The sequence below is a fragment of the Sorex fumeus genome, unplaced genomic scaffold, assembly GCF_029834395.1.
Source record: "Sorex fumeus unplaced genomic scaffold, SorFum_2.1 ptg000061l, whole genome shotgun sequence".
Lineage (NCBI taxonomy): Eukaryota > Metazoa > Chordata > Mammalia > Eulipotyphla > Soricidae > Sorex > Sorex fumeus.
Window position 1 is genome coordinate 13,180,001 of NW_026606118.1, and position 26,953 is coordinate 13,206,953.

Consider the following 26,953-nt stretch of genomic DNA (forward strand, 5'->3'; position numbering starts at 1 on the left):
CTTTCCAAAAAATTCCCGTGCTCTGGGCACACCCCAGAACAATTCATCAAGAAACTTTCTTTTTGCTTCCTAGGTGATTTCAGTGTGCAGCCCTGGTTGAGAATCATTATGTTGGAACATGCAAACTGGCTTTTATAGTTCACTGAATAATAATGACAACAAAAGAGGCTGCAACGAGGATGATTGGAGGCTTTCAAGATGCAAGGCTGAAGGGCTGACGAGATACTGAATGAGCTGGAGCACATGTTTTTTAAGTGGGGGACCTCAGTGTGGTTCCTAACACAGTACGACTCCCAAGGACCACAAGGAGTGATCCCCAAGCACAGAGCTGGAATCAGTTCCTAAACACTTCAAAGTGTAAATGCTGTGCCCCCCCCAACACCCAAAACACATACCCCAAACTGAAAAAACAACAGACCAAAATAAAAGTCTAAGTTGATGTCATTTAATACACGTTTTCCAGTGGCGAGGTTCGTGCTGGCGTTACGGAGATGGATCAAAGGGCTGGAGCATATATTTTGCATATGGGAACCCAGGGTTTGCAAATTGTCTCCTGAGCATCTCCGGGGAGTGATGGGCATTTTGCCAATCAAAGAGCTCACATACGCCAATTGGGTTAGCAAAAAGTGGTAGCATTTACAGTCTGCATACTAGCTGACTAGTATAATAAGGCACTATAAAACACTCTGAGGTTTGACTCGAACAAACTCACTATCCTCACCATAAATGTTAGAATTCTGGGTGCTTGTTCTGCTCTGGCCTTGAGCCTGGCATGTAGAGATGCCTGCTCACTGAAATCTCAAGTACCCGATAAGGCAGGCATCCCTCTGTTTCTACTCCTCCAGCCCAGGGAAGTTTGAGAGGACCCAGGCGCTCTCTGGGGAACTGGGACAGTAAAGTTGGCACGTGGTCCCCTGCTTTGGGGACAGTTCTGAGATAACTGGGGTAAGAACTGGGGTAAGAAAACAGTTCTGAGATAACTGGTGGTAAGAAGGAAGGAAGGCACAACACTCCACAGTCAACCACATAGGACAAGAGAAATGGCACGAACCGGGAGAATTGGAGCAGGGGATGCATGTGTGAGGGTGTCCTGCAAGCTTCGCTGAGCTAGGAAAACTGCAGCAAAGCAAGATTCTACTCCACTCAGAGGCTCACCCAAGGGGGTATTCATGGCTCAGCGTGCCAGGAACAGGTCTCTGTTCTCAACCTGTAATAATACTATTACAATTGATTTGCCTGCACTTCCTGTCAGCTCTCTGTCTGCCTTGTTAACTATGGCCCCCAACGCTTACTTCATACTTGCATTTGACTTCAATCATTTATTTATTTATTTATTTATTGCTTTTTTAGGTCACACCCGGTGAGGCACTGGGGTTACTCCTGGCTCTGCACTCAGGAATTACTCCTGGTGGTGCTTGGGGGATCATATGGGATGCTGAGGATCGAACCCAGGTTGGCTGCGTGCAAGGCAAATGTCCTACCCGCTGTGCTATCACTCTGCACCTAAATGCAAATAATGAATTCATTTAATATGTGATGACAAAGTATATATTGTGTGTTTATTGTGTCCTGTCAGGCTGGAGCGATAGCACAGCGGTAGGGTGTTTGCCTTGCACGCAGCCAACATGGCCGACCCGAGTTCGATTCCTCCGCCCCTCTCGAAGAGCCCGGCAAGCTACCGAGAGTATCTCGCCTGCACGGCAGAGCCTGGCAAGCTACCCGTGACATATTCGATATGCCAAACACAGTAACAACTAAGTCTCCAATGGAGACGTTACTGGGCCTGCTCGAGCAAATCGATGAACAACGGGAGGACAGTGATTGTGTCCTGTCAATTCTCTAGGATATAGAAGATTTTTTTTTTGGTTTTGTTTTATATATTTCTTTGGTTTTGGGGTTGGGGCAAAGGGGACCATATGGGATGCTGGGGATCAAACCCAGGCCAGCCATGTGCAAAGCAAGCACGACACCCACTGTACTGCTGCTCCAGCCCCCAAGGATATAGAACAATTTTAAAGAAAAACCAGTAGAAGTGAAAATGATGTGGACACTCATATATCTGCTCTTTGGTTTTGGTACTGGGAATGAACTGCAGCTCCTATGCATGCAGAATATATGCTTGGCCAGGGATGCAGTTCCACCACTGAGCTTTTCTCATCCCTGGTATTTGGGGGAAGTTTTGCTCCTATTGGGCTAAAGAAGGAACATGCTGCTCTGTCTGGGCAAAAGATTTTATCTCTGAGTCGGAGGATGGAGTGGGCCAAAATACAGAATAACATGAAACTTGTAGACAAGCAAGGATGTGGGGGGCAAGTGAGAGGACAGTGGGTAGGATGTTTGCTTTGCACGCGGAAGACCCAGATTCCATCCCTGGCATCCCATATGGTCCCCCTCTGAGCACCGGCAGGAGTAATTCCTAAGTGCAGAGCCAGGAGTAACCCCTGAGCGTAGCTGTACATAGCATCCAAACTACACACACATACACACACAAACCCAAACAAACAAACCAATCCCCATCCCGGAAAAAAAAAAATAGACGAGCAAGGATGCTCACCGTACGCTTTATGTCATCACCAGTCACAAAAATATAGCAAGATGAATCAGGGATGAGAGGTTAAAATTTCTTGTCTGCAATAATGTCAGATAAGACAACAATTTTTTCCTTTTTTCTTTGATTTTTGGGTTACACTCAGCAATGCTCAGGGGTTACTCTTGGCTTTGCACTCAGGAATTACTCCTGGCGGTGCTTGGGGGACCATATGGGATGCCGGGGATCAAACCCAGGTCAGCCACGTGCAAGGCAAAAGCCCTATCTGCTGTACTATCTCTCTGGCCCCAAGACCATAATTTTATTATATGACAACAATCTTTAGAGGTTTTCCAAAAATTGTTTTTTTTTGGGGGGGGGGGGTTGGCACCACTGTAGCGGTAGGGTGCTATTCCCAATTCTGACTGGTTTTAAGAGGAGGGTTATTCCAGCAGTGTTCCAGGGAACCATACAGCACCAGGCATCGATCCCAGCATGCAAAACCCATGTTCGAGTCTTTTGAGCATCAACTTACCTATTGAAGCGGTAGATATCTTGGATATTTCCAAAAAGCGCGGATCTTTCTTCCATTCCCAGAGGAAGTTTCGCTTGACCCTTAATGCAGTCGAGGTAATCCTGTGAAGTCAATGGGAAAGAGTCAGGCAACTCTGTCCTTTGCTATGTCAGTTTAGGTCAGGCATGTGCTCACTTTCCAGGTATGCTCGTGTGCCTATGAACACTACTCTGAGGATACAGCCTCTTCTACTGATCACATCAATACTTTGCTACCTACAGAATAGAGGGTTTACATATGGAGAGAGGGTATGGCAGAAGTTCATTTATCTGGGCATTTTAGAGCTTCCCTAGGTAGATAAGATCATAGATAACCACAGTAACCAACACATCAGAGCTTGGACATAACAGTTCCTTCTATTTCTTGGCTGATTTGTGATAAAATATCCTCCAAAACTCCAGAAACAGAATTTGTAAATTATTATTTTTTTACAAGACAAAATGGGTAACGGTGAGGGGATAGGTATTAACTAAATTTATTATAGCAATTATTTCTGCAATATATTAATATAACAAAGCATTACGTTTTACACTATAAACTAATGCAAGATTGGCCAAGAGCTTAAGTGCTCGGCTTGCACGTTGTTGACCCTTGTTCAACAATCTGAGCACTGCCAAGAGTAACCCCTGAGCACTGATCCATGAGTCATTCCTGAATACTGCTCAAAAATAAGACCAAAAACCTCACACAATATTCTATGCTGATTTTATCTCAGTAGAAGGGAGAAAAAAGTGAGATGGGTGTAAACATAATCTTTAAGTCAGAAAGCTACTGATTGTTAAAGTACAGACCTTAATTCCTCTTCAAATATCAGTTGGTAAAAAAATAACATTTTTTTTTTGCAATTCGAGGACAATTTATAAAATTTTATTAATTTTATAAATTTATAAATTCTTTAAAATTTATTAAAGGGGCTGGAGCGATAGTACAGCAGGTAAGGCGTTTGCCTTGCACACGGCCAACCCGGGTTTGAGTCCCAACATCCCATATGGTCCCTGAGCACCGCCAGGAGTAATTCCTGAGTGCAAAGTCAGGAGTAACCGCTGTGCATTGCTGGGTGTGACCCAAAAAGCAAAAAATAAATAAATAAAATAAATTTATTGAAATATACAGTTTTATACAATTTACACAAATAGCACAGCGGTAGGGCATTTGCCTTGCACGCAGCCAACATGGCCGACCCGAGTTCGATTCCTCCGCCCCTCTTGGAGAGCCCGGCAAGCTACCGAGAGTATTGGATATGCCAGACACAGTAACAACAAAGTCTCTAATGGAGACGTTACTGGGCCCGCTCGAGCAAATCGACGATCAACGGGAGGGCCTTTACCTTTACCTTTACCTTTTACACAAATTATTTTTTAAAATGAATGCCAGAGATTGAACCCAGGGCCTCCTACACATCAGGCAAGCATTCTATTGCTAAGCTCCCCTCCACAAATTCTTGTCCCCAAAAATAACTGAGAAAGAAAAAGCATATAACTTACTTATACAATCTCATAGGCATTTATGACATTCATAGAGGCATGGAAAACTTTGGTTTTTCCTTGTTTTTTTTTCCTTTTGGGTCACACCCAGCAATGCTCAGGGGTCACTCCTGGCTCTGCACTCAGGAATTACTCCTGGTGGTGCTTGGGGGAACATATGGGATGCCGGGGATGGAACCCGGGTCCGCCACGTGCAAGGCAAACGCCCTACCCGCTGTGCTATCGCTCCGGCCCTTTCCTTGTTGTTTTGGGGCCATACCTGACAATGTTTAGGGATTACTCCTGGCTCTGTACCCAGGGATCATTCCTGTATCAGTTCTCGGGGACCATATGTGGAACCGGGGATTAAACCCTGGTCAACTTCCTGCAAAGCAAGCACCTTACTCTCTGCACTATCTCTCTGACCCAAGCACAGAACATTCAGAACTGACCGTCAGTGCTAACACAGGCAGAATTTCGAAGCAGAGCTAATGTGGTCTCAGATCATGGTGGGTTCAAAGTATGTGACTTAGAAGCTACTGGAATTGCTGAGGGAGGAGGAAAGAGCTTTCTGCCTCTGTGTATTAAAGAGTTAGTTCATAACGGACTGTTCCCCTTTCCCCAGCGATGCTTGGGGGGAAAAAAACAGAGAGAGAGACAAGATCTGCAGGAGGTAAGAAAACAGTGAAGAAAAAAGTGAAAGCAGCTGAAATAACGCAAAATAAAAAATAAATACCATCCACTGCCCTGGGCTAAGCAGTGCACTATGGCCTTCTAGCAAATGTCACAGCCTGCTGCAGCATTCAGAGTATGTAACACATGAAGTCAACCAGGTCCTGACAACGCTCGTTCTCTGCCCACGTGCCAATGGCTGGTCGCAGACACAGGAGTATTGAGATGTAATTAGCTAAAGATAACATAGGCCTTTAAGAACCATCAGATAATTGCTTTTTCTACATCTTGGTAACCTGCATTCATTCTCTCTCCTTTATTTTCCTCAAATGAACAAAGAGGACTTTATTTAACTTTCTCAGTAACATCTTACAGAGACTGCATGAAACCATCCACCATTCTAGTTTTTTTTTTAAAAATTTTTATTAGTAAAACACCATGAGGTACAGTTGTAGACTTACAAATTTTTGTGCTTGAGTTTCAATTATACAATGATCAAGTGCCCATCCTTCCAACAGTGCCCATTTTCCACCACCACAGATCTCAGTATCCCTCCCCCCCCCCCCCCCATCCCACCCTGCCTCTGTGGCAGGGCATTCCCTTTTGTTCTCTCTCTCCTTTTGGGTGCTGTGGTTTGCAAAAGAGGCATTGAGTGGCAATCATGTTCGGTCAAGAGTCTACTTTCAGCATGCTTCTCCCCTCCTGGGAGGATCCTCCCAACACCTTTTATTTGGTGCTTCCTTCTCTATCTGAGCTGCCTTTCCCCCTAGCGTGTGTGGCTGGCCTCCAAGCCATGGAGTAAACCTCCTGGTACTTATCTCGGCTATTCTTGGGTGTTAGTCTCCTATTTTGTTACTTTATGTTCCCCAGATACATTCTAGTTCTTTAATACTCGACCCATTGCTCTGCATGAACCAATGTTATAAACTGTATGGACCCTGTATATATGTTCATACATATATGAACTGTTTATCTATAATCTTTGTGGTAACACCCTTCCTTCCTAAGAAAGTGATCCTCTAGGGGTTAGAGAAATAGTACAGTGGGTAGGGCACTTGCCTTGCACTCGGGTTTGATCATCGTCACCTCATAAGTTCCCCTGAGCCCTGCTAGGAGAGATTCCTGAGTGCAGAGCTAGGAGTAAGCTCTTGGCACGGCAGGATGTGACCCCACACAGAAGAAACAAACAAACAAAAGTGGCCATCTGACTATGGAGTGACATTCATCCAGTTTAACTGTAGTTGACATAATGACAAATATGTCAACTATCTCACAATAGCAAGACCTACTTGCCTGACGTTTATGAACTATTTAAAAGGGCTTCAATGTGGTGCAGGAGAGAGAGAGAGCAAGCTAATGCCCACCCGGAAATGCTGAAGAAGGCAGTGATGGTCTGGCACATTTTGAAAGAATGTGAAGTCTAAGTCTTGCTTTGCTCCCACTTAAATCTACTGATTAATGTAAATCATGATGTCAAATGTGTTTGCTGATATCTTCACACACTCATACAACAGGAAGGGCTGAAGTATAACTTGAGTGGAATGCTTTCACAGTTGTGCCATACTTTGATTTCAAAGGATACAAAGGACGCAAAACTAAGAAGGATGCAAGAATAGAAACACAGAGATGTGGCTTGAAATCAACAAGTGAAAGAAACTTTGGTACATCTACACAATGGAGTACTATGTAGCTGTTAGAAAAGATGACGTCATGAAATTTACATACAAGTGGTACAATATGGAAAGTATCATGCTAAGCGAAATGAGTCAGAAAGAGAGGGATAGACATAGAAAGATTGCATTCATCTGGGGGATATAAAGTAACAAAGTATGAGATTAATACCCAAGAATAGCTGAGATCAGCACCAGGAGGATTACTCCATAACTTAGAGGCCAGCCGGGTATCCTAGAGGAAAGGGCAGCTCAGATAGAGAAGGGAGCACCAAATAAAGGATGTTTGGAGGATCCTCCCAGGAGGGGAGATGCATGTCGAAAGTAGACTATGGACTGAACATGTTTGCCACTCAATGCCTCTTTTGCAGACCACAGCACCCAAAAGGAGAGAGAGAACACAGGGGATTGCCCTGCCACAGAGACAGGGGGGATGGGGGGATGGGGGTGGGAGGGATATTACCCATGGTGGTGGAAAATGGGCACTGGTGGAGGGATGGGTATCTGATCATTGTATAATTGAAACCAAAGCACAAAAAATTGTAAATCTACAACTTTAAAAAAAAAATAAAATACAATAAAGGGGAAAAAAAAAAGAAATCAACAAGTGAAACAGAAGTCTATGAACAGGAATGGTCTCTGCCAGTGACAGGTTGTGGCGTGAGACCTATTAAGAAAACAATCCCATTTCTCACTTCAAGTACAGAGTGCACTCATTTGCAGAAATCCAATGCTAAATTCTTCCACTGAGGGAAAGACTGAGTTGAAGAGCTTGAAGAATTTCATCTGGGGTGAGAGACATGAATCGTTGCCCTTTTCCAGCTAATGAGGACCCATCTGTACTAAAAACAATTCAGTACCGAGTCTGTGGCAGAGAAAGGAGATCTCAAAAGTGGCTTGTTTTCTGGAACTGGGGAGCAAATGAATTGTTAGGAGTCCAACTTTTTTTTTTTTCCGTAGCCCATTCTACATAACAGATCAAAGTCCGCTGGCCACAGCTTGCTCCTCTCTCTGATCATAATTGGGTCTTTTAAATATGATACTTTCCCCCTAACCTGCCTACTGAAAAGGACCGTAGCAATGGCCTGCATTTGCAGCTGCAATCATTTGCAACCAAAATGAGAGGTTTGAAGTGCAGTGATAATAACAGTGCACTCCATGCTCAAATGACAGAGGAAAGCACCAATGAAATTTATTAGTGCTTGTCATGCTGCTTATGAATTTTATTGGCCTGATATTGGCAGCCAGGGTGACCTTTCTCTTAGCAACAGAGGATGGATTTTCAACTCTTGCACTGAGAACAAGTTCTTTTCCAAGAGGATCAAAGAATTCGTTCTAATTTGGGCAAGTGGGGAGATAGACACCAAGAAGGGTGCTCCTCCATTTGAATAATTCCCTGTCTTCTGATTTTTAATGTTGCCTCCAGAATTTATTTATCTATTTATTTATTGGCTCTTTGGGTCACACTTGGCGATGCTCAGGGGGGCGATTCCTGACTCTGCACTCAGGAATTACTTCTGGCAGTATTCAGGGGACCACAAGGGATGCTGGAAATCAAACCCGTGTTTGCCCTATGCAAGGACAAATGCCCTACCCATTGTGCTATCACTCCAGCCCCAAGAATTTTCTTTCCTCTTTCTTTCTTTCTTTCTTTCTTTCTTTCTTTCTTTCTTTCTTTCTTTCTTTCTTTCCTTCCTTCCTTCCTACCTTTCCCTTCCTCCCTCCTTCCTTCCCTCCTTCCTTCCTTTTCTTTCTGCCAACCCAGCAGTGCTAAGAGTTAACTCCTGGCTCTTTGCTCAGGGATCAGATCACCCCTGGTGGGGTTCAGGGGATCATATGGGGTGCCAAGGATTGAACCCTGGGTCAGCACATTCAAGGCAAGCAACACTTTACCCACTGTACTATTGCTTCAACCCGAGAACTTATTTTCTAACTAGTTTATGTGCCAAGTTCTTTAGCATGACAAGACTTGTGCATGAGTGCCCTCTCGGTAATTTTTCACACCTATACTGATTGTGATGGGAACTACTGAACTCGGGGCTAAGTGTGCAGGAATCACTTTGCAAACTGTTCCTAGTGTGCAAGAAGGTGAATGCTGGAAGTGAGAGTATCTGGGAAACTGCACAGCATTTCGATGGAGTGCAATCACAGCAACCTCATCACAATATATTCAGATTTGTACTATGCGTGTCTGTTATTCTGGCTTCTTTTCTATTTTTAACTTATTTATTTTTATTGAATCACTGTGAAACACACAGTTACAAAGTTTTTCATGATTGGGTTTCACTCATACAATATTCCAACACCTGTCCCTTCATCAATGTACATTTCCTACAACCAATATCCCTAGTTTACCTCCCCAGCCAGTCTGCCTCTCTGGCAGACACTTTACTTCTCTCTCTCTCTCTCTCTCTCTCTCTCTACTTTTAGGCACTGTGGTTTGCAATGTTGTTACTGAAAGGGTTATCAGGCATATCACTTTACCTCCTTTCAGCACTCAGTTCCTGTCCAGAGTGACCATTTCCAATTATCATTGGCATACTGGTCCCTTCTCTGTCCTCACTGCCCTTCCTCCCCCACAACCTGTGGTAAGCTTCCTACCATGTACAGGTTCTCTTGGCCTTCATTCCTACTGTCTTCGGGAATTATTCTTATAGCACTGTAGCACTGTCCTCCCATTGTTCATTGATTTGCTCGAGCGGGCCCAGTAACGTTGCCATTGTGAGACTTGTTGTTACTGTGTTTGCCATATCAAATACACCAAGGGTAACTTGCCAGGCTTTGCCATGTGGGCGAGATACTCTCGGTAGCTTGCTGGGCTCTCTGAGAGGGGCAGAGGAATAGAACCCAGGTTGGCTGGGTAGGCCGTGTTCAAGGCAAACGCCCTACCCGCTGTGCTATTGCTCCAGCTCTTACACTATCTTTAATCTTTATATCCCGCCAATGAGTGCAATCATTCTAGTTTCTTTTTAAAAATTGTTTTTTGTGTTACTGACTAGAAAACATGCACACATACAATACCTCCATCCCTCACCTGATAGTTTAAGAAGCCTAGTCTAAACAACCATTTGGTAAAGACACTGCAGAAATGGGTGGGTTCAAATTTAGATTCAAAGGCAACGAATGCCCTTGGTAGCATTGCCCTATTCCCCAATGATGCTATGAAATGTGCATCTCCTGCTCCATCTCCTTCCTCCTCTAAAATAACATGAAACATTTTCATCTTGGGGGCCAAAGGGATAGTCCAGGGTTAAGGCTCTTGCCTAGCACTGGATCAACCCAGGTTCAACTCCCAACACCACATATGTGGTATGTGATTGAGGAGTGATCTCTGAGCATAGAGCTCATTCAAGAACCAAAACCAAAACCCAAACCAAAAATGGTCCTGGTCCTGATCTTCTTGCTTGTATTTCAGATTTGTACCTTGTGGTTTTATGATTTATTCCTGTAGGTCTTATTTTTTGATGTGAGTACTCTGATACAACAAAATGCCCCTTTGATATACTAACCATGTAAGATGTTTCTTTTGCCTTTATTCAGGATGAAGCACCATTTTCTGGTCATTTTTTTTATCCCAAAACCTGTCCTCCAGATGCCATGGATGTTACCGGAAAGTCATGGATGCTACAATAACATATCCTATATTGTCACTGTCACTGTCACTGTCCTCCCATTATTCATCGATTTGTTCGAGCGGGCCCAGTAACGTCTTCATTGTTGAGACTTCTTGTTACTGTGTTTGGCATATTGAATATGTCACGGGGAGCTTGCCAGGCTTTGCCATGCGGGCGAGATACTCTTGGTAGCTTGCTGGGTTCTCAGAGAGGGGCGGAGGAATCGAACTCAGGTCGGCCATGTTGGCTGCGTGCCCATTGTAAACTCCAATTTACAGTTGAAGAGCACATTCACATTCATTCAAATAAACCCTCCTTCCCCTTCTTTCTTTGAGGACATGTACACTGCGTACCAAGTTTTGTTTTACAAGTTTGAATTAAAAGAAAAAAAAAAGAATAAAACACGATTTCTCCGCTCCTAGTCCCTGCCCCAAGGATCTCTCTGTTTAAATGAAAGACAAGAGCAAACAAATCCATCCAAATCCAGTGTTTGGCTGCAGGACAGATGTGAACTGGGCACAGAGGACAGAAGACAGAGGAGGAAATGGCCCATTTCAAGAGGCTTTCTTGGGGGCAGTGAAAGTGCAATAAGCCTTAAAGGGGCAGCAGGAAAACTGGCCCCCAAGGTCCCAACAATGAAGCCCCAAGTCCACGATTATAGAGAGTTGTGGACTTACTGGAAATGGGATAAAAGATTAGTATAAATTTTGAGATGTTGGGTTAGCAAAGGAGAGTGGTGGGGCAGTAAATGGAAGAGATGTAGGACTGCTGAGGAGGGAGGGATGATTCATTAATCCACCCATCCATCCATCCATCCATCCATCCATCCATCCATCCATCCATCCATCCATCTTCTCATCTGTCTACCTGTCCATCCTTCTGTCTCTCTGTCCATCCATCCATCTACCCAATCAAGAATCTGTCCATGCATCCATCTGTTCACACAATCATCTGTCCATCCACATGTCTGCCATCCATCCATCCATCCACCCACCCATCCATCCATCCATCCATCCATCCACCCATCCATCCATCCATTCATCCATCCATCCATCCATCCATCCGGCCATCCATCCATCCACCCACCCACCCATCCATCCATCCATCCATCCATTCATCCAACTATCTGTCCATCTGTCCATCCATCCATCCATCCATCCATCCATCCATCCATCCATCCATCCTTTCATCTGTTCATCCACCCATTTACCCATCCACCCACTAACCTATCCATCCATCCATGAAGAGACTTATGGGGTATATTCTGGAAATATTTATAGCTGTCAAAGATGAAATTCTTCTCTTGATTCATAATTTTGTATTTGCCACTCAATGCATGGACACGCTCATAATTCCTGTATGCATATAGAGTGCCTTACCACTCTATAACAGCATAGGGTGACTTTATTATAAAGTACTAGATCAAAACTTCGGGGTGCACTTCCATATAGCAAAGAGGAGGTTTGCTCTAGTGCATGAAGGCAGAGAGCATACAAAAATGAGAAAGACAGGCTCCCTGTTCCTCCAGGGACTCAGTAGAGAGGAGGGGAGGAACGAAAGAGACAGGTAAAAGAAAGAAGTAACCGACCAAGTCATGTGAGCATTGACAACTATTTACCCAGTGCTGAGTCTAGAAGGGTGCATTTCCAAAGGAAAGAAACTCTCTTAAGTAAGCCACGAAAGAGGGTTTATAGAAAGATTTCCTGCTGTAGCCTGGAGATAAAGTATCAGAATGCTAATCTTTGAGTCAATCTCTTTTCTCTTCTTTCTCTATCTGCAAGGGGGGTGGGGATGGCAAGGGGAAGGCCAAGGCAAAGAAATGGGAAGGGGGCATGGCCTCGCCACTGGACACTCTGGGAATAAAGCTCCCCTTGGAGAACAATGTCTCCTGAGTTTGGCGAACAGTTCCCGCAGCCCAGAGCATTGTCTGAGAAGACACTGGACAAATAATCTTTCAGCCAGGGGTGAGATGGGGCAGGCAGAGAGGGGGTGAGGGAGAGAGAGGAAGTGGAAGCGAGGGCAATATAGAGGTGGGAGAATGGGGAGGGAAGAAAAGAGGGAGGAAAAGAGGAGGTGGGAGAAGGGGGAAGAAAGAGAAAAAGTAGCTGGTAGGAGAGAGAAAGAGTGCTTTCCTGACAAAGTGAGAAGCTCTGCCGTAGATGACAGTTTGTTGTGGCTGTCAGCATGAAAGCCTCTGAGATACTTAAGTAGAAGAATAATTTTTCAAATGGGTGGTTTCAGCCTCATTTACCTTCTAAAATCCAAATATATCAGTAAAAGAAAAATGCCATGTGGCTGGAGTGATAGTACAGCGGGTAGGGCATTTGCCTTGCATGTGGCCGACCCAGGTTCGATCCCCAGCATCCCATATGGTCCCCCGAGCACCGGCAGGAGTAATTCTTGAGTGCAGAGCCAGGAGTAATCCCTGTGCATCGCTGGGTGTGACCCAAAAAGACAAAAAAAAAAAAAGGTGACATGTGCCTTCTCGGTCACCTCTATTGTCTCAGAGGAGCAGTGGGCAGCTGGACTGAGGACAGGGAAGGTGGAGGCAGGGGAGTTCTTCCCAGATGAGGACTTGGGGGCGGCAGGAGGAAGGGGAGACAGACATCTTTGTCTGGAAACAGTCAGGGATAGGTGTTTAGTTTCCCACCAGCAACTTTAAACAGAAAACATTTGTGAACTGCAACATAAATATGCCAGTGAGCTAGTGATAAGAGTTAGATAGAAGAAATAGGATGGAGGGTTGGCAGAGGGTGCGGTGGCTGAATGGCCTTCATTTTTCTTTTGGGTCATACCCGGCGATGCACAAGGGTTATTCCTGGCTCATGCACTCAGGAATTACTCCTGGTGATGCTCGGGGGACCCTATGGGATGCTGGGAATCGAACCCGGGTCGGCTGTGTGCAAGGCAAAGGCTGTACCCGCTGTGCTATCGCTCTATAGCACAGCGGTAGGGCGTTTGCCTTGCATGCAGCCAACATGGCCGACCCGAGTTCGATTCCTCCGCCCCTCTCGGAGAGCCCGGCAAGCTACCGAGAGTATTCGACATGCCAGACACAGTAACAACAAAGTCTCCAATGGAGACGTTACTGGGCCCGCTCGAGCAAAATCCACGAACAACAGGAGGACCTTTACAAGTGTAAGGCCACAAGTTTGATGCCCGATGGTCCCCATATCCCCCCACGCACTGATCCAGGGATCCCCCAACACCGTAAGAAAGGATGTGATTTTCAGAACGTTGCGGCACACCCCACCACCCGTTTCCCACCCTCCCCCACCTCCACTCCAGTGGCTATGTGAGCACCCCAACCAGAATGTGTCAGGCCACTGTAAGTCAAAGAAAGGGGCCCACACTAGCACTCTGACCAAGGATATGTGGCCCCCAGTCGTTGTAACAGCAGCAAGGAAGAAGAAGGGTCCAAGAAATGGGATCTATTGAACATCTTTCTTGGGAACCAGGATGCAAGCGAGGGTCACACGGGTGAGGAAAGTGCCTCACCATTACGGTACAGTCCCACCCCAAACTTAAGGTTCAGTTCTTAAAGCAGCTGGACTCCTGTCTCTTTCTATACTCGTGGCCATTATGCCTTCATCCAATGCTTACTGGCACCAGGAAAATGATGCAACACATAAAGATAGAATAAAGTAGAAAGTGGTTTAAGCACAGACAAGTTTGGTACAAACTGTATCACTGTCATCCCGTTGTTCGTGGATTTACTTGAGCGGGTGCCAGTAACGTCTCTATTTGTCCCAGCCCTGAGATTTTAGCAGCCTTTCCTTACTCGTCTTTCCCAATGCTGCCATATTGGAGGCTCTTTCAGGGTCAGGGAAATGAGACCCGTTATAGTTACTGTTTTTGGCATATTGAATACACTACAGGGAGCTTGCCAGGCTCTGCCCATGAAGGCAGGATACTCTCGGTAGCTTGCTGGGCTCTCCGATACACACACACACACACACACACACACACACACACACACACACACATAGTTCTCTCTATGATTTGTTGCCTTTTTACATGGGAGTATAAAATGAGGCCCCCATAACCATGCCACCGGACTCTGCGCCAGGCTGTTTTCACTCAGGGTGCCCCAGAGAGGGGTGGGCGAGAGCCCTCCCAGCCCCAAGAGACCCAGTCCCGGCAGCCGACCTCCACTACCCAACCGCCGCCACGCCAGGCCGCTTTCCAGACACATCATAAGACACTTACCCATTTTCCATAATTACCACACCATGTCTGATGGAATTCAGACAGTAGGTAAAAATTCATTGGTACAAACACAACACTAAAATCAATCTCTTATTCAACCCCGAGTTATAGAACATGTCAAAAAGTCTTGGAAGAATTTCTTGTGTTAAAAAAAATCATTTTTTATTACTTTGTTGATTTTTTTTCCCTTTGGGTTTTGGGTCACACCCAGATGCACTCAGGGCTTACTCCTGGCTCAGTGCTCAGGGATCACTCTGATGGGTTCAAAGAACCCTATGTGGTTCGAGGGATAGAACCAGTCAGTGGTGTAGAAGGCAGGCACCCTACTTGCTGTACTTTCTCTCCATCCCTACTCTGCTAAATATTTTCTTTGAAAAATGGTGCTTACCAAATAAAGGGTGTTGGAAGGATCCTCGCAGGATGGGAGAAGCATGCTGAAAGTAGAATATAGACCAAACATGATTGTCACCCATTGCCTCTTTTGCAAACCACAACACCCAAGAGGAGAGAGAGAACAAAAGGGAATGCCCTGCCACAGAGGCAGGGTGGGATGGGGGGTGGGATGGATACTGGGATCCGTGGTGGTGGAAAATGGGCACTGGTGGAGGGATGGGTACTTGATCATTGTATAATTGAAATCCAAGCACAAAAATCTGTAAGTCTACAACTGTACCTCTTGGTTTGTGACTAATAAATAAAAAATGGTGCTTAGGAGTTAAGTTGTATCCTGCCATGTTCAGTTCAGATCCCCTTCACAGATGGTCCTCTGAGCACCATCAGGCATCAGAGCTCAAGTACAGAGCCAGGAATAGCCCCTAAGTACTGCAGAATATGACCACCAAAGCCCACAAATAAAAAAAAAAACCCTAAAATATTTTTTACGTTTTGTTTTTCAAATTACATTGATAATTAGCTCATAAGTAGAAGTTCTTAGAAGGAGAAATGGGATGGCTCCCAGGAAAAAATTCCTATTACGTATGTCTCATTACTGAAACAGACAGCTTCTCCTATGTTTATAGAACCTGCCACATTTTTAAAGCCCGGCTGGAAAGAGAGAAAACACAAGAGCCATGGTGATTGCCTTGCACGTGGCTGACCCCAGTTTGATCCCCATCACCATAAACGATCCCTTGGGCAGTGGTAGGAGTGACCCCCTAAGCTCAGAGTCAGGAATAGATCCTGAGCACCTCTGGGTATGGTCCCAAAACAAATAACTAAAAAAGCCCAAGAGATTTGTAGATGGGAAAGAAAACAGAAGACTGGTTAAATAAATTAACGTTATTAGGCCATCGTAAGTTCAGCTCCTCCTCATTGAGAGTCTGTTATTATTTTTACTACAACTACTACTATTACTACATGCCTTCACATAACATAGAAATGTGACCATTGATTTCTACAGCAAAAACATTTCTTATTAGGGGCTGGAGAGACACCACGGAGGGTAAGACGCTTGCCTAGCAAGCCACCCACCTGGGTTTAATCTTGGCACCCCTTAGGGTCCTTCTAGTCCTGCCAGGAATGATCTCTGAGCACAGAACCAGGGGCCAAGCCCTGGGCACTGCTGGGTGTGGGCCCCAAACAAACACAAGACAATTTCCTGTTTATAGGTGAAATAACAACCTCTCCTAGAGCCAAGGGCTCTTAATCGTAACACACCAGTAATTCTGAAACAGGACACTGCATTTGACATAGATGCAGTCCTAGCTTTACACACACACACACACACACACACACACACACACACACACACACACACACGAGCCAAGGGCTCTTAATTCTAGCACACCAGTAATTCTGAAACAGGACACCACATTGGACACAGCTGTAGTCCTAGCTTTACACACACACACACACACACACACACACACACACACACACACACCCCTAGCTAGCATGTCTGGGCAGGCATGGGCAGGGCTGTGCCATTCAGCTGAGCTGGTGACCAGAACACATTCCCATCCCTTTTCCTGGAACTGGAGCAGTAAAGTAGGCGATTCCCACAGCAATCTATTTGAATACAATAGGTGCTCAAGCAGTGCTCATGCAGGAGAAAGAGCCAGCCTTTAGTGGTCAAATGTTTGGTGCTGTTTGGTGCTCATGTTTTGGAGTTCTAACTCTGACATAAAATCAAAAAAAAAAAAAAAAAACAGGCTTCAACCAGGATTGAACCTCAAAATCCCCACCCTCCATAAAGACCCCCTACGAATATCTAGATCATTGTTCTTCAAACTTTTTTGGGGGGGGAAGGGATTGTTTTTATTTTATTTTATTTTGCTCATGGAATCCTTCCAGCTTATGCTTGGGGAACAGATACAGTGCCAGTAGCTGGACAGGGTGGGCTGTGTGCAGGGTAAACACCTTTACCCTTGTACTCTGTCTTTGCCCCTCTTCAAGCTTCTTGTCCCCAGACTGGCACCTGAGCTGCACACCTGTACTGCCCGGCAGCCCTATCCAAGCCAAAGATCCCTGACGTAGATGGTAGACGGGGAGAGGAAATCGCTGCAAGACCTACGTCAACTTTCCCCAGGCTGCATCCCACCCCCCATCCTGAGAAGAGGACGGCCTGGGAACCAAGCTCCTCACGAAGATGCAACAAGGCTGCGTGCGTGCATTAAACAAAGGAATCTCGACAGAGACCCCCTCTGCATGGGCAGTTGTCAGAACGCGATGATATTCTGGGGGCATTCGGCAATCCACAGCTAAATATGGAAAGCCCAACTCTTCCTTCCATTGTACCCCAAACAATGAGCGGCCCGAAGGACATGTCTTACTGCTTCCCCGGTTCCAACGCCACTGACCTCATCGACGACGTGTGATCTCCACCAGAAGTTATAAATTGGTATTGGGGGCCTGCTACTGCGGCAGGCTGGCGGGGAGCTTGGGAAAGTAGAGAGAGTGGCGGAGGGAAGGAAGGTGAAAGAGGTGGTGGGGGTACTGTTTGCATGTTGGATGTCATCAAATTCACTGTCACCATCACTGTCCTCCCGTTGTTCATCGATTTGCTTGAGCGGGCCCAGTAATATTGTGAGACTTGTTCCTGTGTTTGGCCTATCGAATATGTCACGAGTAGCTTACCAGGCTTTCCCGTGTGGGTGAGATGCTCTCTGTAGCTTACCGGGCTCTCCAAGAGGGGTGGAGGAATCGAACTCGGGTCAGTCGTGTTGGCCGTGTGCAAGGCAAACGCCCTACCTGTTGTGCTATTGCTCCAGCTCATCAAACTGGATATAACAAATCATCATGGATGACTTTGTAAACCACAGTGTTTAAATCAAGTGCGGAGAGGGAGAAGAAGTTATTCATTGGCACAGAAATAGTTGAGGTCTGCGAGGAACACAGAGCCAGGGATCCATCTTAGGTACCGTTGTTGGATGCACCTCCCCCAGACCCCACCAAAAGATGAGCTGTCTCAAGGTCACAACCTGGCTAGCTAGGCCTTCCAACATCCTTCCCACCCACAGTGGGCTTCTAATCCTGCCCACTCCTGAGGGTGGGGCAGGGTCTCCTGGGAGCACTGAGCCACAATCCCCGGATAAAGGAAGTCAGATAATCAGCCAGGGTTATGAAAGTCCCCTGTGGTGCCTTTCCTCCTGCAAAACCTTCATCAATGATGCTTTAGCTTGTTCTGCACAGAATGGTCTTAGAATGAGTGTAGATCCCTCCAACAAACTTGGAGGATCTGGAGAGAGGGGCCTAGGAAAGCAAGGGTTAACACCACTCCATGCAGATCTCACCCGCTTTGGAAGTGGCCAAAGTTGTATTGAATTGAAACCCAAGCCCACATTCTTCCTGGGATCCCTCCCCTCCCTTTGTCTCTGTGGAGCAGTTTTTTTTTTTTCATACCACTCACTACCTCTGGAAGATGACAAAGGTTCCTAAACCAAGCATTTTCCAGCTCTCTTCCCACCATGGGAAGGGTTCCCCTCCCTCTCCTCCCCCACCCTGTCCCCACCTCTCAAAGCAATGCTTTCCTAATGGGGGGGGGGGGAGGGAAGAGAGAGATTTGCTCTGACCCCTTTCTCACTGCATTTACATTGGGAACAGTTTATGGTTTATGAGGCTATTACAGACCCTCAGACTGAGTGATTTATCCACTACTTCCTGGGAAACAAAGGACAGTCTTTTTAGTAATTCTGTATTTATTGTAGCTGCTGCCAGTGGCCCGGCCCCTCCCAATTCATCTCCCACACTTCTAGCTTTTGAAAAGGTTAATAGAGCAACTGCAAATGCCATTATGAGAGGGAGGAACATTTTGTAGAGTTTCTTATTGATCCAAAGAGTTTGAAAAGACTTCTTCACCCCACCAGCAGGAGAAAATATTGTATAATATGGTGTAAAAGAATTTACTATCTCCTACACACACACACACACACACACACACACACACACACACACACACACACACACACACACCCTGTGTCCTTAAGGCAGCAGGGAGAGTAAACTGAGGTACCCTTTAGCCTCAATGATTTTGCCATGTGAAACCACACCTTAACTGCAGTTTGTTCTCATTTTACTGTGTCTGCTTTTAGGGGAGGGAGAGTTTTGGTCACTGTGGATTCTTTGATATTCATTTGACAAAACAAAGACTTCATGTAAGAATTTCCTCTGGTGTTGGCCTGGTCAGCAGCATGCAGTTCCTCAGGACGTCTGTCTTGGGTCGTTAATACAGTCAGGATCACCCTCCCTTTCCATAGAGTCATTTCAGTTTTTCAGCTGTCGTCGGGGTGGCTTTCTGGAGTTGCACCCTTGGTGGTGTGCTTGGTTATAGTGCCCTGGGGGTCAGGTGCTGGGCATCGTCTCTGGCAGTGGGGTGGTAGGAGGGTGGAACACCAGAGACCCGCACAACTTCAAGGGATGTGCTTTGCTTCTGAGTCGCATGCTCTGTCAGTGCCTTTAAGGGACCAGCTAGCATTACCCAAGAATTTATAGCAAAGCCTATAGCATAGCAAAGCAGCTATGCCTGCCAAAGAGGCAGGCAGGGGGTTGGGGTGACGGGAGGGAACCTGGGGTCACTGGTGCTGGGAAATATACACTGGTGGAGGCTTAGGTGTTGAAACACTGTATGACTGAAACTTAAGCATGAACAGCTTTGTAAGGGTCTATCTAAAAGCGATTCAATAAAAAAAGTAAAAAAACAACAACAATAAGACAGGGAAAAAAATGAAATGTACAATAATTCACCCAGAGTTGCATTTTAAGTAAAAAAATCTTTATGATTAGAAAATATACAAATATATCCTATCTATGCTAGTTTTGCTGTTTTTGAATTTAATGCTCAGAATCAATGCCCGAAGGACTCTGTTGGTGAAAACAAATACTCACATCCTTTTACGCTGCTTAATGCCCAATAGAGCATAATGATTCTAATGAACAAACCTTTAAAAACTAATTTTCCTGTATATCTAAACCTGAATTAATCATCTGAAATCTCTGTACCTTCTTTTTATAAATGCCCAATCATTACAAAATATATTGAAAAATATATTTATAAAAGTGCTAATAAAAAAAATTAAAAGCAGGAAGCTGGAGTGATAGCAGAGCGGGTAGGGTGTTTGCCTGGCATGATTCAATTCCCAGCATCCCCTATGGTCCCCTGAGCACCGTCAGGAGTAACTCCTGAGTGAAGAGCCAGGAGGAACCCCTGTGCATCACCAGGTGTGACCCTAAAAGAAAAAAAAATAGAAACAGCTATAAGGAATGATGAAATCATGCAGTTTGCCACAACATGGATGAAACTGGAAGATCTCATGTTAAATGAAGTGAGTCAGAAGAACAGACACAGGATGACATCACTCAGATGAGCTATTCAGAATAACTGGATGAGAAAAATGCCAATAGTTTATGGGGGGATGCCTAGATCACCTTGGCCCTAGAGTATAGGGAGGAGAAGAAAAGAGACAGAGTGAAGGGAAGGGGAGAAGGGAGAGACAAGAAGGAGTTGGGGCAGGGAGCAAGGGGATTCAAATACATCTGAGGTGTTAAGGATTGAGTTAACTCTCCAAACCACAGAGCCAGCAACATTGAAATCACAAGACCCAAACTTTAACAACCAGACTTAAAAAAATTCCTGTCTAGAGGGCAGACTGGGGCTGGGATGAATAGAGTGTGTGTGAGGGGGGTGGGGGGTGGCGGGTGGGTAGGAGACAGAACCTGAGAACTAGTGGAGGGAAGTTGACATTGGTGGTGGAGTGGGTGACCATTGTATATCAAGAACTCAACTATGTTGGGGCTGGAGTGATAGCACAGTGGGTAGGGCTTTTGCCTTGCATGCAGCCAACCTGGGTTCGATCCCCAGCATCCCATATGGTCCCCTGAGCACCGCCAGGGGTGATCCCTGAGTATTTGAGCCAGGGGTATCACCTGTCCATCGCTGGGTGTGACCCAAAAAGAAAAAAAAAAGAACTCAACTATGCACATAACTTTGTAACTCACAGTGCTCTGGTACCATAAAATAAAATTCATGGGGGAAAAAAAAAGCAAGCTGGGACCCAGAGAGAAAACGCAAGGGTTATGGAGTTTGTCATGCATGCAGCTGACCCTGTTCTGTTCCTGACACTGCACATAGTCTCCTGTGGCTAGTATGAGTCCTTAGCAAAGGGACAGGAGTAAGTCCGGAGCACCACTGGGTGTGGCCTCAAACCAACGGGGAAAAACATCCCCCCAAAATCAAACTAAATATTACAGGAATTATGGCACCAATCTTTAGAACATTTTTAAAAAAATTTTATTTTCATTAAGTTGTTCACGGGCCTGCTTGAGCAAATCAATGAACAACAGGAGGACAATAAATAAAAAAAAAAGTTGTTCACAATAATTGATCACCTTCAATATTTCAACATCAATCCCACCATCATTACGCCTTCCCACCATCATCGTTTCGAATTTTCCCACTACCACCCAAGCCTGCCCCACAGGCAGATGCTAAATAATTTATTTTGTATTGCTTGTTATGAATAATTGATAAAAAGTGATCCAAAAAGTTTTCCTTAGAGAAAAGTGTGTGAAAATTGTTGTATCTCTCCCAAGAATAGTCAAGATAAGTACCAGGAGGTTCGCTCCATGGCTTGGAGGCCAGCTGCACATGCTGGGGGAAAAGGCAGCTTAGATAGAGAAGGGAGCACTAAGTAAAGGATGTTGGGAGGATCCTCCCAGGATAGGAGATGCAGGCTGAAAGTAGACTATAGACTGAACATGATTGACATTTAATGCCTCTTTTGCAAACCATAGCACCCAAAAGGAGCACTGTAGCACTGTCCTCCCGTTGTTCATTGATTTGCTCGAGTGGGCCCAGCAACATTGTGAGACTTGTTACTGTGTTTGGCATATCAAATACGTCACGAGTAGCTTTGAAGTGCACTTGAGATACTCTCAGTTGCTTGCCAGGCTCTTCGAGAGGGGTGGAGGAATCGAACTCAGGTCGGCCAAGGCAAACGCCCTACCTCCTGTGCTATCGCTCAGCGTGCAGTACTTATACCCAAAAGGAGAGAGTGAACAAAAGGGAATGCCCTGCCACAGAGATGGGGTGGATGGGGGTGGGGTGGAGTGGGGTGGGGGTGAGAGGGATACTGGGATCACTGTATAACTGAAACCCAAGCACAAAAATTTGTAAGTCTACAACTGTACCTCATGGTGTTTCACTAATAAAAATTAGAAAAGAAAAGAAAAGAAAATTGTTGTATCTCATCTTGGAACCATTAAGTCCCTGTATAAGAGATCATTAATGTGTTATTAGAGTTTGAGCCTTTGTGTGCATATATATTTATATTTATTATTTTTTTAATCGAGATTGTCTTCTACCTTATATCCATCAAATATGGTGTGCTACTTTTGGTATATCACTGGCATAAAGCATGAGATGCCGTGTGGCCATTAAAGTGGGCTTGGCACCTGTCTTGCATATGGCCCAGTTTAACCCGTAACATGACATGGTCCCCAGAGCATCACCAGGAGCAAACCTGTGACACAGAGTCAGAGTGAATGGCCTCAGGTCTCTAGCTCCCAAACTAACAAAAGTAAACTCTAATTAACAAAATTCTTGCTTCAGGGTACCATATGGATTATCCATTATGCTAAGCGAAATAAGCCAAATACAGCACAGACAAATATTATTTCTCTTTCCATGAGGAATGCGGGCTGGAGCAATAGCACAGTAGTAAGGCGTTTGCCTTGCACGCAGCCAACATGGCCGACTTGAGTTCAATTCTCCGCCCCTCTTGGAGAGCCCGGCAAGCTACTGAGAGTATCTCACCCGCACGGCAGAACCTGGCAAGCTACCCGTGATGTACTCGATATGCCAGAACACAGTACCCGTGATGTACTCGATATGCCAGAACACAGTACCCGTGATGTACTCGATATGCCAGAACACAGTAACAACAAGTCTCATGATGGAGATGTTACTGGGCCCGCTCGAGCAAATTGATGAACAATGGGAGGACTGTGACCCGTGATGAGGAATGCAAGGTAAGCTTCGAATTCATAGACAAGAAGCAGGCTGGAGGGAACCAGAGGCTGAGGGAAGAGGGAAATGGGGAGTTTCTCTCTGGGATAACAAAAAAAAAAATGAAAAATGGAAGTAAGCCAGGCTGTACAGCCTAGTGAACAGTTCTCTCTGCCCAGAAGAGTAAAAACAGCACATGTGGTCAGTTTGAGATCATGTTGATTTCACCACATTAGAAAACTTTTTAAGGGGCTGGAGATAGACGAAATCATGCAGTTGGCTGCAACCCGGAGAGACCTGAAAGATGCCAAGTTAAAGGAAGTAAGTCAGAAAGACAAACACAGGATGATATGAAGGAGTGTGAGAACCTGAGTTCAATCTCTCACATGGTGAAAAAACAAACCAACTCAACAACATGCATTTTAAAAAAGTAGGTTATGATGAAAAAAGTCACTGTGCAGAGAAGAAGGCAGGCATCAGGCAGTGTCTTTCACATGGGACATCAAACATTATGAAAAATGTATCTGGATATTTACCATCAGTAATACTTCCCATTCTGCTCTCGCTACCTGTAATTCACAAGTGAAATTCACCAGGGGGTGGCTTTGCACTCCCCCAAAAGAGCTTTCAATAATTAATCTAGCCAAAAAATTCTTTCCTCAGGCTTCTTGACACTCTCACATCCTTTCCTTCTCTGTGCTATGGGCTAGGACCCCAAATAATTTATTTTAAAGGTGGAGGGGAAACGGGTTCTTACTGAGTGCAGCAGGGCCTCTCCGTCTGCAAAAGACATTGAATTGACTGTTTGGCATTTGAAATATCTATTTTGACCACTCAAAGGACTTGGTTATTTCTGGCTCGTTCTTAAGAGCTGAGGCTGAAGAAGATGCCTCTCCAGGCACACTTAGACTGAGATTATTTTGAATTAGACTCATTCACTGAGGACAAAGCTGAGGTCAGGCTGGTTGGTCACTGCACAGTGCTGCTGAGTCTGAGACCAGAGCCCAGACCAGTGGTCTGTCTGTTAAACCATCCTGGTTTGACTCAGTTCAATTCAAAAATCCTGCAAGCAACTGCAACCCTCTTGGGCTTTGGAAATAAACTGTAGTTTCAATGGAGCTACAGCAGATAAACTTCAATGTCACAGAAAACCATCACATAGCTTTCTTCCAATGGCAAAACTCAAACGTGTCCCGCGATGCAACTTAAGTAGACATTAGCAAACACAATGATACTATGATCGTTTCAAACATACCAGGAAGAATTGGCTATGTCCAAATAATACCAATTATATTAATAATCATAATCATCCTAATGGCCCTCATTTGAGCACTTACCAAATGCTGAGATGATGGTGTTTTACATGGATAACCTCATTCAATTTCCCATTATCCCATTACCCCTCTTTCACAGATGAGACTACTGAAACTCAGAAAAGTTTAATAATGGGTTCAACATCACACAGGGAAGTGATATTTTCTCAGATTTTAACTTTCTGCTCTATTGTTTTATTCCAGGAGGGAGGGGAGGAATGTTTGGGCTGCTTTAAATGTTTATTTGGTTTTCAACGAAGGAAAAGGAATTCTCTTTAGGACAACTTTTAAGGCAGACTGCATATTGGAATCTGGAGGGCTTTAAGAAAAAAATGTCAGGGAGAGAGATTCAGGTTTTACTAGTCAGGTTGCAGAAGTTTTAAAATATTCTCAGGTGATACTGAGTGCAGCCTCAGCTTCAGTGGGGAAAAAAAATCCCTCTATTTTAGCTGTTCTCCTTACAAGATTTCTCAGGTGATAGCTTCTAATTGCTCAAATAATAGCACCTTTGAACCTGTTTATGAGGGTTTAGTATCCTTAGTAGAAATTGAGCTGATGACCAGTTAATTGCCTGCAGCTCATAAGAAAGCTTTAAGATATATTTTTTTTAAATTCATATTTCTGAAGTGGGGCTTTTTCTCCCAATGGATTTTCTCAATAGTCATTTTTTTTTCTTTTTGGGTCACACCCGGGAATGCATAAGGGTTACTCCTGGCTCTGCACTCGGAAATTACTTCTGGGGGTTCTCAGGGGACCATATGGGATACTGGGAATCGAACCTGGGTTGGCCAAGTGCAAGGCAAACGCTCTACTTGCTGTGCTATCGCTCCAGTCCCTTCAATAGTTCTTTTTAAAAAGCATCCTGACAACCTGGGTAAATCTACACATTTAGTCAGCAACCTCCCTTTCCCTCTCTAGTTCTTAGTTCAGGAAGAATCAGCTCCTCGTTAAGACAAGAGCTGGTGGGGCTGGAGCAATAGCACAGTGGGCAAGGCGTTTGCCTTGCATACGGCCGACCCGGGTTAGATTCCCAGCATCCCATATGGTCCCTGAGCACTGCCAGGAGTAATTCCTGAGTGCATGAGCCAGGAGTAACCCCTGAGCATCACCAGGTGTGACACAAAAAGAAAAAAAAACAAAAACAAAAAAGGCAAGAACTGGCAAAATAAAGAGACTCAGAATATCCCGGCCTCTGGTCCTTTTGAGAGACAGGACCAGTCACACTTTCTGGAGTTGCTGGAGACAATTTCTTGTACCCCAAAGACCACCTCCGTCAGTGTTGGGGACTAGAAAGAGGCAATTTCACAGGTGGCTTTCCATCTGTCCCAAGGCATACCCAGGAAAGGCCCGGCTCATCCTGTTTCCCTGCTCTGGAAGCGGCAGGAAGGAGAAGCCAGAAACTCTGCCAGTTGCATACCTGCTTGTCAGTTTCACCTTGTCAACTGTCAGTGGGCAGGTGAGTTACTGGAAAGGCAATGAAATGTAATGCGTCCAGAAAATTTCATTAACGGCATTTATGAGAAAATGCCTTCTTGGTACCCAAGAGACACTTAGCATATGCTTCTTTTTTTCTTTTTTTTTTTCTCCCAGTTGTTTCTAAATGAAATGGCTGGGAAACAAGACTGAAATACAATCCTGGCACAAACATCTATCAGCTTCTGAGGTTTCCACGGCTGCAGGGCTGTGCAAAGCACCTCTAGACATCACCATATTCCACCCTCCAGATGTCCTAGGACATGTGAAAATACCTCAGTTTAAGCACAAAAATTTGTAAATCTACAACTGTACCTCATGGTGTTTCACTAACAAAATTTTTTTTAAAAATGTAGGGGGCTGGAGAGATAGCACAGCGGGTAGAGTGTTTGCCTTGCACGCAGCCGACCTGGATTTGATTCCCAGCATCCCATATGGTCCCCTGAGCACCGCCAGGAGTAACTCCTGAGTGCAGAGCCAGGAGTAACCCCTGTGCATTGCCAGGTGTGACCCAAAAAGCAAAAAAAAAAAATGTAAATGATGGGCACTGGTGGAGGGATGGGTACTGGATCATTGTATAACTGAAACCCAAGCACAAAAATTTGTACATCTACAACTGTACCTCATGGTGTTTCACTAATAAAAATTTAAAAAAAATAAAGAAAGGGATGACAAGTCACTGTTGAACGGGGACAGAGTTTGGTTGATGAAAAGTTCTAGGGATGGATGGTGGTGATGGTTGAAAAACAATGTCAATTGTCATTGAATTGCACACTTAAAATGATAACATATATATATATATACACACACATATATATTTGCTTTTTGGGTCACACCCAGCGATGCTCAGGGGTTACTCCTGGATCATGCACTCAGGAATCATTCCTGGTGGTGCTCAGGGGAGCATATGGGATGCTGGGAATCAAACCTGTATTGGCCATGTTGGCTGCGTGCAAGGCAAATGCCCTACCCGCTGTGCTATCCTCCAGCCCCTTATG

The 26,953-nt window shown here is 45.0% G+C and overlaps 1 protein-coding gene across 1 annotated transcript in view; it reads right to left on the reverse strand.

Moving 5' to 3' along the window:
* Positions 1-26,953, reverse strand: part of PLEKHG1 (pleckstrin homology and RhoGEF domain containing G1) — a 125,518-nt gene that overhangs the window by 73,298 nt on the left and 25,267 nt on the right. Inside the window, exon 3 of the mRNA XM_056126018.1 lies at positions 3,063-3,163. Coding sequence (XP_055981993.1) covers positions 3,063-3,163 — 101 coding nt within the window. The remainder of the gene's footprint in view (positions 1-3,062; positions 3,164-26,953) is intronic.